This window comes from Vidua chalybeata, chromosome 3 (genome assembly GCF_026979565.1).
Source record: "Vidua chalybeata isolate OUT-0048 chromosome 3, bVidCha1 merged haplotype, whole genome shotgun sequence".
NCBI classification, from domain to species: domain Eukaryota; kingdom Metazoa; phylum Chordata; class Aves; order Passeriformes; family Viduidae; genus Vidua; species Vidua chalybeata.
In genome coordinates this window covers 112,675,490-112,692,887 of record NC_071532.1, presented here as the reverse complement: position 1 = coordinate 112,692,887, position 17,398 = coordinate 112,675,490, and the positions used below count along the sequence as shown (strand labels likewise).

Here is a 17,398-nt window from a genome sequence, read left to right as displayed (position 1 = left end):
GTGCTGATCCTCACCCACCTCCTTCATCGTCTCAATGGAAGCAAAGTACTTGGACCACCAGTCCAACATGCTCTCGTCCGGCTCCTCCTCCTCCGCTTCCTCCCCACCTCCTCCTCCTCCTCCTCCTCCTTTCTTCTTCTTCTTCTTTTTCTCCTTCTCTTCCTCGGTCTGAAGGGAGAAGGGAAGCACAGACAGGGAAGGGGAGGGATCAGGGGAGAGGGAATCATTTCTGGAAGTACAAAGGTGAAGCACCTGAGGAAGGAGAACCCCCCCCAGCCTTGGGGGCCTCATGAACTTTCTCCCTTTTGCAGCCACAGACACTGAGGCACAGAACACCCAAGGATGAGCAAGGTTTTGGAGAAAGGGCCAGAACCACAGAACACTTTGGGTCTGAAGGGACCTTAAAGCTCATCCAATTCCAATCCTGACACTTTCCCCAATTCCAGGTTGTTCCAAGCCCCATCTGACCTGGCCTTGGACACTTCCAGAGATGGGGCAGTCCCACAGCACCTCCCCATTTCCACCATCCTATTTATCCGTGCGTTTCCCGGGCTACATCTCTGGAATCTTCCATGGCAAGAGTCAAACTGTGCCCAGCAAAGCACCTTGGGTCCCCTTGGTGGAGCAAGGGATCCTTTCCCAGCTGGTACCTGGTTGTGGTGGGAACACCCAAATCCCTCCCCCAGGGCACTGCCTGTCCTGGGACAGCTGGGATGAGAAGTCCTGGGACAGCTGGGATCAGAAGTCCTGGCCCAAAAGAGCTCCCCAAACTGCAGGAATGAGGCCACTGCCGCATCCCTTGGGGGGACAGCGCCGCTGTCATGGGACAGAGGGGTGACATCCCTGCCTGGCTCGGGCTGGGGAGGGTGCCTGGTCCATCAGAAGTGGCACGGAAGGGCTGGAGAGGGAGCAGAGAGCTGGGAGCAGGGAAGCAGAGAAGATCCATCACTTACCACATCCACCTTCACCACTGCATCGGAATTCTGCCGCCCCGGGATGGAAGGGAACAGGGAGAGGAGAGCAGGTTAAGGACACGCCCTCAGCTGAGTGCCAAACACCAGTCCCAGGGTGGTTTGGGTGGGAAGGGACCTTAAAGCTCATCTCATCCCACCCCCTGCCATGGGCATGGACACCTTCCACTGTCCCAGGCTGCTCCAAGCCCCATCCAGCCTGGCCTTGGGCACTGCCAGGGATCCAGGGGCAGCCACAGCTGCTCTGGGAATTCCATCCCAGCTCCTTCCCACCCTGCAGGGAACAATTCCCAATTCCCAATCTCCCACCCAGCCCTGCCCTCTGGCACTGGGAGCCATTCCCTGTGTCCTGTCCCTCCAGGCCTTGTCCCCAGTCCCTCTGCAGCTCTCCTGGAGCCCCTTCAGGCCCTGCAAGGGGCTCTGAGCTCTGCCTGGATCCTTCTCCTCTCCAGGTGAGCAGCCCCAGCTCTCCCAGCCTGGCTCCAGAGCAGAGGGGCTCCAGCCCTCGGAGCATCTTGGCAGGAATCTGTTTTTGTGGAGGAAGCTCAGGAGCAGAAGGGTGGGGGAAGGAGCTGAAATTCCCGTTCTGGGCACAAAAACGGGCACAGGCACATTCAGTGTGGCACCCCTGGGACACGCTGCCTACCCAGTTCAGGCTGAAATCCCTCAGAAATCGGCAATTCCATGAGGAAAGAGGTGCTGCCACACGGATACTCACAGCTTCCAGCTTCACCATTGTGTCCATCTTCTTGATGGGGACCTCGGGTTCCATGTTGACCACGATCTCCCCTGTGGGGCGAGAGCGATGGGCCCTGCTGGTCATGGCCAGGTAGCCATTGAGGTGTTTGGCTGGAGGGAGGACAGAAAAGGAGAAAGAACAAGGGAGAGGGACAGTGGAGAGGAGAAACTGACAGTTCAGGTGAGATCCTACAGGATTCAGACCAGAAACTGAGAGTTCAGGTGAGATCCTACAGGATTCAGGCTAGGAACTGAGAGTTCAGGTGGGATCCTACAGGGTTCATGCTGGGAACTGAGATTTCAGGTGGGATCCTACAGGATTCAGGGTGGGAACTGAGAGTTCAGGTGAGATCCTAGAGGATTCAGGGTGGGAACTGAGATTTCAGGTGGGATCCTACAGGATTCAGGGTGGGAACTGAGATTTCAGGTGGGATCCTACAGGATTCAGGGTGGGAACTGAGAGTTCAGGTGAGATCCTACAGGATTCATGCTGGGAACTGAGATTTCAAGCGAGATCCTACAGGATTCAGGCCAGAAACTGAGGGTTCAGGTGAGATCCTACAGGATTCAGGACAGAAACTGAGAGTTCAGGTGAGATCCTACAGGATTCAGGACAGAAACTGAGAGTTCAGGTGAGATCCTACAGGATTCGTGCTGGAAAATGCGATTTCAAGTGAGATCATACAGGATTCAGGCCCAAAACTGAGATTTCAAGGGAGATCCTATAGGATTCAGGCCAGAAACTGAGATTTTCATTGATATCCTACAGAATTCAAGCCAGGAATCGAGATTTCAAGTGAGATCTTACAGGATTCATGCTGGGCACCAAGATTTCAAGTGAGATCCTAGAGGATTCAGGCCTGAAATTGAGCTCAGGTGAGATCCCACAGGATTCAGGCCGGAGTGCTGTGGGACCACCTTGTTTGGAGCAGTGGAAATGAGCACGGAGCCTTCAGCAGGACCAAAGTCCCATCCCAGATCAAAATAATATAATTGTTAGATGCGATGGTTGTTTGGTAATTAAATATAATTACTGTTTAGTCGTAAGAATAATCATGAGAAACTGTGGTCAGGGGCTTGAGAAAGATCACGAGAGATTCACGCTTGAATAAGATCAAGCATGAAGGTGCTTGAAGAAGGTGGAGGATAAGCAGGAAATGTCCAGAGGAGGAGAGGCAGAGAAGATTGTCCCGAAAGACTCCGTTGGCTCGCACACAACGCCTGGTCCAGGTGGATGAATCCAGGCATGTCCTTGGGAATCTCATCCAGCCTCCAGCCCCAAAGCTGGGAGGACAGGAGTAATTCCCTGTCGCTATTGGACATGAAAGGAGTAGACAGAAGCTTGGTAAGTTCAAAAGAGAAAAAAAAAGATTAAGTTTTATTCGAACATCTGGTGTTTATAGAATTCCAGAGGTGACCGTGGTTTGGAGGATGGAGTTATCACCTCTCCCAACCACACTGGTCAAACCAACAGTCCGTCAATTCTCTCCTCCCACAAAGAAGAACGCAAAGCAATCGTTGTTTATGCGAACAGCGCGTGAGAACTCCAGTAGAAATATGTAAACATTATCGGAAGGCTAACGCAGTTTTGTGAGAACTTTAAAGCTTTCTAAAGAACTATAAAAGAAAAGACAACACTTTTAAAAATCAGGGCAACCATTCCCAAGGCTCCCAAGCCCTCGGCTGCTGGGATGAGTGGGAAGCTGAAACATAAACTTTAAGAAATTTAGAGATTTTAGAGGAGCTAAGATTTTAGTTAGAGATAAGCCTTACTAGAGTTAATTAAAATAAATGAGTAGGCCTTGGTGAAGTTAAGAGTTAGTAGTTAACTAATAATTGATTGCTTGCCAACACAATGTTTAGTTAGCTGGGTTTATAATGAAGAATATAGAAATTGACAAATAGCTTTTAGGAACATAAGACAATTGTGGGCCTCCTCTGTTCTGAAACCAATTGAAGACAGGGAATGGGAGTTCTACCAAGGTTCATTTGTCATATTTGCATTGAAAAGGTAGAAAGGTCAGAATGAGGAAGACTTCATTTACTTCCTCATTTTGGGACCCCTCCCCATGAAAGGGACCACTGACCCATTTCAAGGAACAAACTATGCATGCTTAACAGCTTTGGGAATGATTAGCATACGGAGCGAGGAATGGGATGTACCAAAATGATGAATATGTATTTGTATTTTGGGTATTCAATTCTTGTGTGGATAAAAGGACTCTGTAATAATTTGAAAGGTGAGGTGTGTATTTGGGAGCTGTCCCGCACGCTGCCCGGCGCCGCAATGAACATACACTTTCTAACTTTAAACTGTTAGAGAGTTTTTGTCCGTCGCAGTTGGATATTGGTGCTAGATCAATATCCATATTTTTTTTAATAAATCAATCTGGGCACTGAAGCTGCAGAGGGGTTGGAGGTGAAACTTGTTGGAGCTTAGGGTGTATTTTTTTGTTTGTTTGTTTTAAGTTTTGATTTTTAGGAGAACGCTGTTTTCAGTCTTTGTTTATGGAGAAAGTTTCCAAGGCTTTGGGATGAATTGGAATCTATGAGTGTGGAAAATAGATAGCAGGGATTTATAAGTGTGCAAAATAGTTTATTATAGGGTGTAAAACGTAGAGTTTTGGGTTTTTGGTATGGAGGCGGGTAGGAGATAAGATGAAGGATCGTGGGTGTTGTTTGATCTCTTTTTTGTTTTTAATTTATTCTGGTTTTTATAGTGTTGGGAGTATAAAGTGATTGGTTAGAAAGAATCACAATGTAGATGTTGTGTAGATAAATAATTAGTTATTGGTAGAAAGGCAGAAATAAAGTGGGTTTTAAGAATTAATTAAATAAAATCGTTTTAAAATACTTTAAATTTGTGTGTTTTGTAACTTTTAGTGGGTTTTTTTAATATGCTAAGTCTAAGATGTAAATAGTGCATGGAATTTTTAATAAGAAGAAAAATAAACAATAATTTGAAGATCAAAAAAACCTAAAAGTCCTATTTGTTTTTCATTTTGACTACAAAATTTTTTAGGGGTCTCCTCACACCACTTGGAACCACCAAAGTGCTGAAGTTGGGGTTTTTCTTGGAGTTCTGGACCCAAAACCAGAAGTTCTGTGGTTTAGCCAACCATCTCATGGTCTCAGAGCCCATCCCACCTCCCTCTTCTCCCCTTGGATCACAGAATTCCAGAATCACCAGGTTGGAAAAGACCTCCAAGAGCATCGAGTCCAACCCAGCCCCAACAGCTCAACTCAACCCTGGCACCCAGTGCCACATCCAGGCTTGTTCTAAACACACCCAGGGATGGTGACTCCACCACCTCCCCGGGCAGCCATTCCAGAACTTTATCACCTTTCTGTGAAGAACTTTTCCCTAATATCCAGCCTCAATTTCCCTTGGTGCAGCTTAAGGCTGTGTCCTCTGGCTCTGTCAGTTCCTGGAAAAGGAACCCAAGCCCAGCTGAGCACAGCCACCTTTCAGGAGCTGTGGAGAGTGCTGAGGTCACCCCTGAGCCTCCTTTTCTCCAGGCTGAACACCCCCAGCTCCCTCAGCCATTCCTCACAGGTGAGACAGAGTGAAAATTTAACGGGGTAGAAATCCATTTGGATTTGGGTGAAAAGTGCCGCTTTGAGCTTGCTAACATAAGTAAAATATGCTTTTTATTTTGGTAACTGCAGCACTAGCAAAACTGCCCCAGCTGAGGAGAAAGAATGCAAATTTCCAAGCTGAAGAGATAAGAAAGACTCGAACCTTGAAACAGACAGCGCAGAGTGACCCAGGAGTTCTTTCTGACAAAAACTGAGTACAAGTGTAACTAGCTGTAAGTGTAACGTGAAATCAGCAGAATGAATATGCATGAACCTGTTGTGAAATTCTATGAATATGTAAATTAGCTAGAGTAATTAAAAAAAGGATCGGGAGTTTTCAGGGGCACGCATGTCCTTTGAAGGGGAAAGATCCCTTGCACGCGCCCAGCGCTGTAATAAAAACATACCGCGCCCTACAAATCTACTGGAATTGTGGGGTTTTTGATTTTTCACCGCAGTTCGCGGGGTTTGTGTTCCCAGCCCCTCGCCACCCTGACCCCGGGTGTCCCAGAGCAGGTCCCCGTGTCCCACTCCTGGTACCTGCCATGTTCCAGTGCTGGGCTTTCCTGTCGGGCGGGCGGTAGATGAACTTGCGGAGGGAGCTGACGGTGTGGGAGCCCACCAGGGTGTAGCGCCCGAAGGCCCGGCAGTCCACCACGCGGATGTTCAGGGGCGGGTGCAGCAGCTCGTTCTCCGGGAGGTCCTGGGGAGCAGGGGAGCAATTAAATTAAAGTGAGTCACAAATTTAGCCTTTAAATTAAGACCTTGGAAACGTCGAGATTCGTCAAAACCTGATTTTACGCAGCATTGATAATACTTTAACTTGAAGTGATAGAGCTTAAAGTAAACAAAAAAAGTGCCTTTATATAGAAAGTTTATAACATTTTTTCCTAAGCTAAAAAATATATAATAGTAGTGAAGCTTTGTAACACAAAGTAGTAAATAAGTGGCAAGTCAAAGATAGTTTATTTAAAGTCGAAAAAGAGAGGGGGAATTGCAGGAATATAAAAGGGTAAAAGACTTTAGAAAGTGCAGAAAGGCCCCAGAAAGTAGACATAAAGCTAAGAAAAGCTGAGAAATTTCAAAACCTTCTCATGGGAAGATAAGAAGTTAGGAACCAAGTGAATACATTTATATTTATCATAAGGAACAAGAAAGAACAAGAACTTACTGATAGTTCAATATGTGAAAAGTCCTAGATATATGCTTTGCAAAGATAGAAGAAGTTTCAATCTTAAATAATGAATTATTGTGTATTGTTTGAGGTTCATAAAAGTCCTGTGGTTAATGTTAAACCCACGTGGGGCCTTTTCTTATTGGTTAGAGTATAATGGCTTTACACCTTTCCTTTTACGCTGTTGGTTAAAGAATATTTAGAAAAAGGCTTTGCACAAGCTGCCCATCTTGTCTCTGATCTGTGTTTGCATGGATGTGGCTCCACATCCATGCACATCCATTCACAATTAAATGATTAATTAATCATTTCTGTGTCTCTTGCTTTTTGCTTGCATGATACAGACAGATAATAAATCCTAAATCTGCAACCAGTCAGGGTCCTGTCCCGTTTGTGAGACAGGGACCGATCCAACAGGCAGGGATGATCATCGAGGACTGGGAGTGTCTGGTTTGGTGGCTGGGAAGGGCAGTGGGGATTGGAAATGGGATCATGCTGGGAAGGGCTGTGGGGATTAGGAATGGGATCATGCTGGGATGGGCAGTAGGGATTGGAAATGGGATCATGCTGGCAAGGGCAGTGGGGATTAGGAATGGGATCATGCTGCGGAGTAGGGATTAGGAATGGGATCATGCTGGGAAGGGCAGTGGGGATTAGGAATGGGATCATGCTGGGAAGGGCAGTGAGGATTGGGAATGGGATCATGCTGGGGAGTAGGGATTTGGAATGGGATCATGCTGGGAAGGGCAGTGGGGATTAGGAATGGGATCATGCTGGGAAGGGCAGTGAGGATTGGGAATGGGATCATGCTGGGGAGTAGGGATTGGGAATGGGATCATGCTGGGAAGGGCAGTGGGGATTGGGAATGGGATCATGCTGGGAAGGGCAGTAGGTATTAGGAATGGGATCATAGTGGGGAGTAGGGATTAGGAATGGGATCATAGTGGGGAGTAGGGATTAGGAATGGGATCATGCTGAGAAGGGCAGTAGGGATTGGGAATGGGATCATGCTGGAGGAAGAATTCCAGAGCTACTCCAGCAAAATATGGCATGGGAGCCCTCAGGTGAAGGAATGGTGTCCATGGTGTCCATTGTTTTGGGAAAACTGGAGTAAAGGGCTTGGAGCCGTGGTGGGCTTCAGAAATTGCGGGTTCCAGCTGAGGTATCAGAGGGATTGGGCCACACTCACCACCTCGAACCACTTGACCAAAGTGCTGAAGTTGGGGTTTTTCTTGTAGTTCTGGATCAGGGCAGACTGGACGCCCTTCCCGGCACACTCGATGTCCACACGGGGCCGGTCCACCTGGGCCAGGTTCACTCTCTTCAGGTCCCTGAGCCCCCAGAACAAGATCTAGGGCAGGAGGAAGAGGAGGGATGTGAATGTGAGAGGGCTGGTTCTCCATGGAGAGGGATACCACTGCTGATGTCATCACAGGGCAGTGGTGGATCCCTGAGGTATCTCTTCCTGACACCCTGCAGCCCAAAGTCTCCCGCCTGCTGCCTGTGGCATTTTCCTGCCTTTCTCCCTTCCTGGCCTTTCCCTGCCCTGGGAATCCACAGAGCAGCTCTGTGCATCTGTGGTGGCTCTGTATCCAGCTCTGCCATCGCTTTGTCCCAGTGGGATCAGTGTCACTAGGGAAACTTCCCTGTCCCTACCTGGGATAACAGACTGCCACCCTCCAAAATTCCCCAAAACGGAGATTTTACCCACCTCCTCATTCCCCATGGCTGTATTAAAATTGTGAGGGACACAACTCATTTATTGCGATGCAAACATGTGGAAAACCAGGAGCCAAAATCCCTGTGGAGACCTGGTCAGTGGCACCTCACCTGAGCACAGACACCTTCACCTGGGGCTGAGATGTGCCCTGAACATCCCTGTGGGCATTGCCTGGGTCATGGATGTCCACCAGGACCTCCAAGGGACACATCACAGAACCATGGAATCATTTGGAAAAGCCCTCCAGGATCATCGAGTCCACCCTGTGACCAGTCCCTACCTTGTCCCCAGCCCAGAGCACTCAGTGCCACGTCCAGAGCCCGACTCCCCCTGGCTGTCCCCTCCTGTCAGGGAGTTGTGCAGAGCCACAAGGTCCCCCCTGAGCCTCCTTTTCTCCAGGCTGAGCCCCTTCCCAGCTCCCTCAGCCCCTCCTGGGGCTCCATTCCCTTTCCTGGAGGGCTCCAGCCCCTCCAGGTCTCTCCTGGCAGGAGGGGCCCAGAGCTGCCCCCAGCCCTGGAGGTGCCCCAGCAGTGCCAGCCCAGGGGACGGGCACTGCCCTGGGTTGTGCCCACACTACTTTGGACACAAAATCCTCCTTTAGATATCCATGGATACATGAGAGGCATCCCATCCTCGTTGCCCGAGGTTGATGGGATAGAGAACTGAGCTATGGGATTGCTTTGGGAGCAGATAATCCAGCTCTGTGTCCATCTCTAACGTTCCCTGAGCTGCATCTCAGCCCAGGTGCTGCACACTCGCTGTCCTGCCCAGGTTTGACAGCAAGGAATGATCCCATTCCCTGTTTTTTTTTAGGGATGCTGCAGCCTGGTTCCCAGTCCAGCCACCACGGACAGATCCTTGACTCCCAGTTCCCTCCTGCCCTTCCAACACCCTTGGAGATGCTCTCCTGCCCCGGGCAACACTCCACATGGGAATTGGTTACCTCCACTCTGTATCTGCTCAGCACCGGCCGAATTCCAAGAGGCACCGGCAGGATGGGACCTCGGTCCATGTCTGTGGGGCCGTCGATGGGGGGCAGGTCTGATTTACCCCCAGGGCCGATCTGGAAGAGGTGGATCACGGATTGGGATCTGCTCCTCTGAGCTCCTGGGAAGCAGTTTTTGGTCCTTCTCCACAGAATTGTGGAATCGCAGACTGGTTTGGGTTGGAAGGGACCTCAAAGATCAGCTCATTCCAACCCCTGCCATGGGCAGGGACAAATTCCAGAAGGAGCTGGGCTGTATCTCAGCTGGAACTGGTCTCAGCTGTTGGATCTGGGGTGTTTCAGAGGGCTGAGAGCCCTGGGCCGGTGCTTTGGGAAGAGGAAAACACAGGAGCAGAAGATGCTGGGAATTGCTGTCCTTCCACACAGAACAGTCCCCAGAGCAATCCAAACTTCTCAGCCCACCAATGCAGCCCATCCCAGGGCTGTTCCCTCCTGGAATTGCATCTGCTGGGCTGTGTGTGAGGAAACAGAGATGTGGTCCCAGAGCTCAGCCCGGGAGCAGGTTTAAGGTCTCGTTTCCAGCCCAAGGCTCAGGAAAGATCAAATATCCCATGTGAACCATCCCCCCAGTCCAAGGAAAACTGGGAGAAAAAAGGGCTTGGATGAGCACCTGCCCTGGCAGAGAAAGGAGATGGGAAAAGCATTTCAGTGGATGGAACACGAGGCACGGAAGTGGAAGAATTTAACTCTGATATTGCCCCAAACTATGAATCATGGAATGGTTTGGGCAGGGAGGGGCTTTGAAGACCATTGAATTCCAACCCCCTGCCATGGGCAGGGACACCTTCCACCTTTCCAGGCTGCTCCAAGCCCCATCCCACCTGGTCTTGGACACTCCCAAGCGTCTTTGGTGAACAACAAGCGGTTGATCCATCCAAGAGACACTACAAGGGCTCAGCAGACCAACGACCAGGTGAAGGGGCAGTTATTCCCAATTATTCCCATTTACCCCATTCTCCATAAATTATTCCCCTCTCCCTTCCAACCCTGCATCCATTCTTCCCATCCCTTTGTCCACCTGGAGCAGCTCGAAGGCGGCCAGCAGGTCCCCGGCTGTGGCGTTGCCGCGGTAGATCTGGTAATATTCCAGCTGCGGCGGGAAGCGCGGCGGGCAGTACTGCTCGTCCGACATCTTCACCACCGGCTTGGCGAATGTCCGGCCCATGAAGTCGGCTTTTCCCTACGGAAAGAGCATTTGGGTTTAGGGATCCAACACAGCATTTCAAATTTAGCCCCGTGGTTCTCCCCAGGAGCCCTTGGGGATGGGGATTCAACATGAGAATTCCAAAATTAGCCCTCTGATTTTCCCCAGGAGCACTTGGGATTGGGGATCCAACATGAGAATTCCAAGATTAGCCCTGTGGTTCTCCCCAGGAGCACTTGGTGTTGGTGATCCAACACAGAATTCCAAAATAGCCCCATGGTTCTCCCCAGGAGCACTTGGGGTTGGCGATCCAACATGAGAATTCCAAAATTAGCCCTCTGATTTTCCCCAGGAGCACTTGGGGTTGGGGATCTAACATGAAAATTCCAAATTTAGGTCCATGGTTCTCCCAGGAGCACTTGGGGTTGGGGATCCAACACAGAATTCCAAATTTAGGTCCATGGTTCTCCCAGGAGCACTTGGGGTTGGGGATCCAACACAGAATTCCAAATTTAGGTCCATGGTTCTCCCCAGGAGCACTTGGGGTCGGGGATCCAACATAGAAATTTCAAATTTAGCCCTGTGGTTCTCCCCAGGAGCACTTGGGGCTGGGGATCCAACACAGAATTCCAAATTTAGCCCTGAAATTCTTCCCATCGTGGTCGGAACAGGAACGGGATCAGCCCTCTGGCCTTGGGATGCCAAAGCTCAGGGGAAACTTTCAGTCATGACTCCTGGAAGGAGGTCTGGGACAGCTGAAGGCCGGGACAGAAAGGAGGCCAGGGATGAGCAGTTTTCCCAAATGGAAAGGCTCCTCGGCTACAGCCTCTTTCTTCCCTCTCCAAAAATAAGATACATCAAGTCACGTCTGAGATTTATGAGCGGCAGAGGCTCCGCGGGAGATGTGGAGGGACCGTTTCACAAGGATCAGGGAAAAAGGCTCCCCAGATGCTCTGCCTCCAAATCTGGAGAGATGCCGGCACCCAAACCACGCACAGTTCCGTGGGATTTCCTCACCACAGTGTCCTGGTCGTAGATCTCGATGACGATGATGGGGGGGTCATCCCGCATCTCGTGAGCTTCCCCGTACAGCTCCACGTTGTCGAACACCAGGAGCTGGTCCCAGGTCGGGCAAAGGGTCTCGTTGAGAACCTGGGAAAATGGGAAAGATTCCTACTGCTCCAGGAACGGACCAGGGTCCTGACTAAGGGTGGCAGGTGGGGCTGTTGTGCGGTTTTTGGATCAGGGAGGCATTGGGAATCTCCCTGGGATTCTTCTGAGGGAAAGAATCCAATAGCAGATGAGCGGAGCTGGATAATTCCCAGGCTTCCTAAAGCTTGGCAACCCTTGGACTGGGAAGGGAAGACTGGAAAACCTCTTTAACATGACCCAGTTCTGCCTAAACCAGCAGGGAATCGCAGGGAATCACGGAGAATCGCGGGGAATCGCAGCCACCGGGACGTGGGACACATATTGGGAATGGGCTGCTGGGGAGAGACCTCCTGGACATGGTCAGTGCCCAGTTCCAGAGCTGCTCTCCCACCGCAGGAGGCCAGGACCAGCCTAATCCTCATTTATGGGACCTGTGCCACGGGGACCTGCAGAGTCAGCCATCCCCGCATCCCTCCATCCCGGGAATGCTCACTGTCGGAGTCCAGGACATCCCTCTGGCTGCCCTGGCTCTCTCGAGACCCTGGCAGGGCTCTCGGAGACCTTGGCAAGAAGTCAAATACAGCCGTGGCTTCAACTTTAGCCCGTGCCAGCTAAAAAAAATTGCCAGCTTTGTATGAAGAATTACAAACCACAAAGGTTCAAGTAGTGTCATATTTGAATTAACATAAAGTAGAAAAGTAGAAATTTGGGGTTTTTTAGAATATAATTCAGGGGGTCAAAATAGAAGAATTTGGGCATGTCCTAGCCTTCTTCTCCTTCGTCTTGTCCTCTGTGTCTTAGTGTAATAGTGACAATTTTCCATTAATTTAAGGTAGAAATCCACAGTCTAACATAGATAATAAGTATCGGCAAAGCAAATGTAAACATAATACACGTAATTTTTAAGTATATAATGTGGGAGCCGCCTGAAGCTCGGGGCAGAATGCCGTAGCTTCCTTTCTGGATGGACCTCCACAAGTCAAAATAAGGATGTTATAGATAGGAAAAAAAAAAAAACAAAAAAACAAACAACCTTGAAAACGCAATCAGACGCGTCCCAAGCTTCTTCTTCAGCTGCGTAGGCTAGGGGGAAACGGGCTTTCACAGTGCTGGGGCCCCGACAAGCCAATCCCCACAGCTCACCTCGGTGCACTGGCTCTGGGAGATGAAGAAGACCCGGGCGAAGGGATCCGAGAGCCCGCTGCTGTCGGCTGCGAACAGGCTCCTGGCTTGGTACATGTGGGCTCGCAGCTGGAACACCTGTTTCTCTGGAAGAGAGAGGGAGTTGTAGGAATGCGCCCCTTTGCTGACGGAGTAAACAAGTTACCCTCTGCCTCCTTAAAAACGACAAAAGCCCACAAGTTTCTCTCCACAATTTGGTTAAAAGACACCTCATAGGACCTTGGGGACTTCACCTCAAACTTAAGGACAGCCAATTAGACAAGAGCCAAAAAGTCCCGCCTAAGCAATTCACTAGAAAAAGAAGAGAACAAAAGAAGTAAATCGCTTTTGTGAAGTGTTCTAGCAGAAGCGAGAACCTCTTGCCCTGGCTCGCTTTTTCTCTGTAAAGAGCTTTTTTATTTTGCCTTTTATCAAAACTTCTTTGTTTCCAACACTGTCACAGGAGCCATCCTGCTACTTTTACGCCACCTGAGGTAGCTGAGCTATCAAGGGTGTGATGCTTGTGAGAGCTTATAAGACCTGGCTCGAATAGATGAAACAGGGAGTGGGATGGGATGGGATGGCTTGGGATGGCCTCTGGGAGCCTGTCCTGGGGTGACTCTATGGTGCTCGTATCCCCTTTCATCGCTTTAGCCCAGAAATAATTTTTGCACCTTTAAGGCTGGTTCTGAGAGAGAAGTGGGGGGAGAAGAAGCGCGCAGTTCGTTTTCAGAACCTGCGCTCGTTCCTCCACATCCCAGCTCCTGGACTGTGAGTTCGTGGGCCCCACCACGCTGGGCAGCTCCCTGAGGGATCCCCTGACTGGGGGAAAACCCTCCTGAAGCAGTTCTTTGTCAGGAAAAGCAGAGGCACAGGACTTTTTTGGTCTTCAGGTTCTTCTTTTATTGTCATCTTATCACGACTTCAGCACGTTGTCTGCACCCAGACCTTGCATGCAGGAAAAACAGCACAAAAATGGCCAACGACCTCGTGTTGCAAGGCCTTTTAAGCCTAATAAAAAGCTAAACTACCCAATTAAGAAGTGACACCTAAATTATTTCCCTTTCTAACCCAATAACTGACCCCTCAAGGCCCGCTATGAGGGTTTTTCTGCCCAATTGCAAGATACCACCCAAACTCAAGAAGAAGAAGGAAGAAGAAGAAAGAAGAAAGGAGCTCGAGACAACACCCTGTATTATCCTCCATCTTGCACCCACCTACTAATATGCTAAAAATCCTAAAACCTAGATTTCTCACCCATGTGACGCACTACACTACTCTCTACAATCTATTTCACACTTTCGTGGTCTCTGGTTCACTTTGAAGCTTTGGAGGCCTTCTCCATGAGTGAGGGTTGAAGTCAGTGTTTTCCTGGGAGTCAGAGCACCCCAGGGCAGACAGGAGGATATTCCCCCTGCCCTGGGTTCCCACACTGGACGGACAGACAGCGGGACAGAGCTCTCCTTTGCTTTTACTTAGTTTTTAGCTCGCTGAGGCAAAGAAGTCCTCTGGACTGTGGCTTTTCCTTTTCTTTGGAGCTGTTTAAACCTGCTCTGGACTGAACACCAGAACAGCACCAGCAGCTCACACCTGTGGCCCACCGGGCCGAGCCCGGGCCGCGGAATTTCCAGCGCCGCAGGGACTGAAAAGAGACTGAGTGAGTCCAGCTGCAGCCCACGGAGGGGACTTTCTGAGTTTGTCATCTCCTTTGGAGAGGCGAGAGGTTTTGTTGTTTGATAGTGTTCTTTTTTTTTTGGTGTGCTGGTGGATGCTTTGCCTGTTAAATAAGGTTTTTTTCCGCTTTTTTTCCCCAAGGAAATATTTTCCCTGAACTGGCTGGGGGAGGGGCCGCTTGAATCTACTTTCTAGAGAAAACCTCTTTGGAGGTTCTCGCCCAAATCTGCCCTAAACCAGGACAGAGCCCATCCAAGGCACGTCCCAGGAGCCTGTTTTTGCTCGTGGCTGAGGGAACTCGACTGAAAACGCGAATCCTGAATGGATATGGAATTTCCTTGTCATCCTTCTTGTTGTGTGCACGGTGACAACTGTGAACAAGACGGGGATGAGGGGACACAATTCCCACCCCTCACCTCTCCTGGGACAACCGGAACGATGTCCCCCTTAGCTCCTGGGAGCCGTTGGAGCAGGGGGTGGTCCAGCCAGGCTCCCTCCCGCCCTCTCCACGCCCCATCCCATGGGAGCTCCTTACTGGTGTACAGGAGGCTGATGGGTGGGAAGGAGGGCAGGTTTTGGCCTCGGGGGATTTTCTTCTCCTCGAACCCACAGGGGAGGCCGCTCAGGAAGTCCTTGCGCTGCTTGTTGAGGCCCAGCCAGAGGTAGATCTCCATCTTGGCCTGGACTGTCCAGCCAGCAGGGCCGAAGCCCCTCTTCCCGGGGAGCTGAGCACAGGGAATGGAAGAGTTCACATGGATATCGGGAATATGGACAGACAGACCCCTCTTGGAGCACCCAACTATCGTAAATGCAGGTGAACCCGGTGGAAAGAAATGATATCTGATTCCAGTTCAGAAGGCTGAATGATTTCTTTATTATAACTATACTATAAAACATGAATATACTATTTAAAAGAGATACTAAAACTACAAACCTACTTTTCTAACTAACATCTCTAACTCACTCACAACTCATGACCCTCTCTGAGAGTCCAGCCACAGGTGGGTTGGATTGGCCACCAGCCCCAAACAATCCTCACCAGAATCCAACCAAGCAATCACCCCAGGGAAACAATTCTCCAAACGCATTCCACATGGGGAAAACGAGGAGCAGAAATAGAAATTGTTTTCTCTTTCTTCTCTCTGTGCTCCTCTATGAAAAAAATCCAGAGAGAGAGAAGAACATGCCTGCCACACCCAACCCCTCTGGGGCATTGTGCTGCTGTTCCTTAAACCCAAGGATCCTTTGGGATCGTGACACTGCTTTGGCTTGTGCATTGTCCTCTTCCCACTGTGGTTTCCTTTTCCTAAGTGTCTTAGGTTGGAAATGCAAGATGTGCCTGGGGGTGTGTGTTCTATTTCCATCTGTCAGAGGTGGGGCAGCTCTCTTCTGTTCATTGGGCAGTTTTTTCTTTATCTCTTCCACAACCCATCCTCCCTCCAGGAGATCTCTTCTGTTCATGGGCCATTAATTATTAATTATCTCCTGTTCATGGGCCAGTGAGTGTCCCTGCATGGCTGATAAAATTCCATCATCCCACTGGGAGATGCTCTGCCCAGGGGGAGGAGCCAAGCATTCCTACCTGGATACAATCTGAGGTTTTGGGACACCACAGCAGCCTTTGCCCACTGCATTCCCAGAGGAGCAGCTTTCTGCCCCACTGCATTCCCAGAGGAGCAGCTTTCTGCCCCACTGCATTCCCAGAGGAGCAGCTTTCTGCCCCACTGCATTCCCAGAGGGAGCCCAGGCCCATCCACACCAGCCCTGGAGCTCCAGAGGAAAACTCCAGCCTTGTCCAGGATCCTGCTCCAGCAGAAGCACAGCTGGCACTGCAGGAGGGCTGAGCCCCCATGGAATGGCACTGCTGCCACCACCCTGACCCACAGCCTGCCAGGGCCTGCTCTGACTCTGGCAGGGTTGGTTTTGTTTGTTTGTACTATTCCATTTGTATTTTTAATTTTCCTAATAAAGGACTGTTATTCCTGCTCCCGTATCTATGCCAGATAACCCCTTAATTTCAAAATTGTAATAATTCAGAGAGAGGGGGTTTGCATTCTCTTATTTTCAGGGGAGGCTCCTGCCTTCCTTAGCAGACACCTGGCTTTTCAAACCACGACGCTAAGCTAGAAATTCTCTGGATTTCCAGCTGGATCAAACATCTCCCTGTTCCCAAACATTTCCCTGGGTAAGGTCAGTGCTTCACCCTCCCAGAGAGCAGATTCCCACCCCTACCCGCAGAGTACAGATCATATCTCTCCAATATTCAAACCCCAGAAAAAAATGAATGCAAAACCCTCATCCTCATCTCCCACATTCCCTCCACTTCCCTCCTCTTGGCTCTAGCTCCCCTGGGACGGAGGGATCCTCACCTTGAGGAAAACCGTCTTCACTTTGGCGCAGTCCTTGCCCATCTCCTCGTCCACGATGGAGTACAGGATGTCCTTGGAAGGGATGCGGGCGTAGGCGATGCGCTTGTTGTTGCTCATCATCCAGATGAAAACGTCGGGAATCGTGTGCTGGGGCTGGGAATGCCACAGGAGAGCCCTCTCAGTGCCCCAGCTCTGACCACTGAGGCACTGGAGGGGCTGGAGACCTGCTGGAGGCAAACCCAACAGATCCCATGGAAGGTGGATGCGCCTGTGGCCACGCTGGGGGCACTGGAATCTCCTCGGGGGTCTGGAGGTCGAGATGACCCCGAGATTGTAAAAAGTCTTTTTCTCCCAGCCCGTGCAGCCAAAGAAGAGGTCGGAATGCGCAGGGTCGGCTTCTCAAGGTCATTTATTTTCTCTTATCTAGAACATTCTTTCTCAAGGAGCTGTGGTCTGTCTAGCAGGTCAGTCTGCTGACAGACTCCCACCCCCTTGGGGTGGTGTAACCATTTTATCCCAAAAACTACGTGTGCCATGTTTACAATAATGCGCCAATCAATATCTATCATTTATAGATAGGCAGGACTGTGTGTCTCTGCCTTAAACCAATAGAAAATTGTCACCATCACACCGAGACTGTCGGAGGCCAGGACGTCGCTCTGGCTGCCCTGGCTGTCTCAAGACTCTGGCAGGGGGGGTTTGGAGACCTG

At 50.2% G+C, this 17,398-nt stretch overlaps 1 protein-coding gene across 1 annotated transcript in view; it reads right to left on the bottom strand.

Annotated features, from left to right (window-relative positions):
• Positions 1-17,398, bottom strand: part of OTOF (otoferlin) — a 218,906-nt gene that overhangs the window by 106,520 nt on the left and 94,988 nt on the right. The window contains exons 28-38 of the mRNA XM_053937555.1: positions 16,689-16,841; positions 14,855-15,044; positions 12,628-12,752; positions 11,350-11,484; positions 10,207-10,368; positions 9,126-9,245; positions 7,652-7,813; positions 5,829-5,991; positions 1,690-1,820; positions 954-983; positions 19-168 (exon numbers count right to left, since the gene is read on the bottom strand). Of these exons, the coding sequence (XP_053793530.1) occupies positions 19-168; positions 954-983; positions 1,690-1,820; positions 5,829-5,991; positions 7,652-7,813; positions 9,126-9,245; positions 10,207-10,368; positions 11,350-11,484; positions 12,628-12,752; positions 14,855-15,044; positions 16,689-16,841 (1,521 nt within the window). The remainder of the gene's footprint in view (positions 1-18; positions 169-953; positions 984-1,689; positions 1,821-5,828; positions 5,992-7,651; positions 7,814-9,125; positions 9,246-10,206; positions 10,369-11,349; positions 11,485-12,627; positions 12,753-14,854; positions 15,045-16,688; positions 16,842-17,398) is intronic.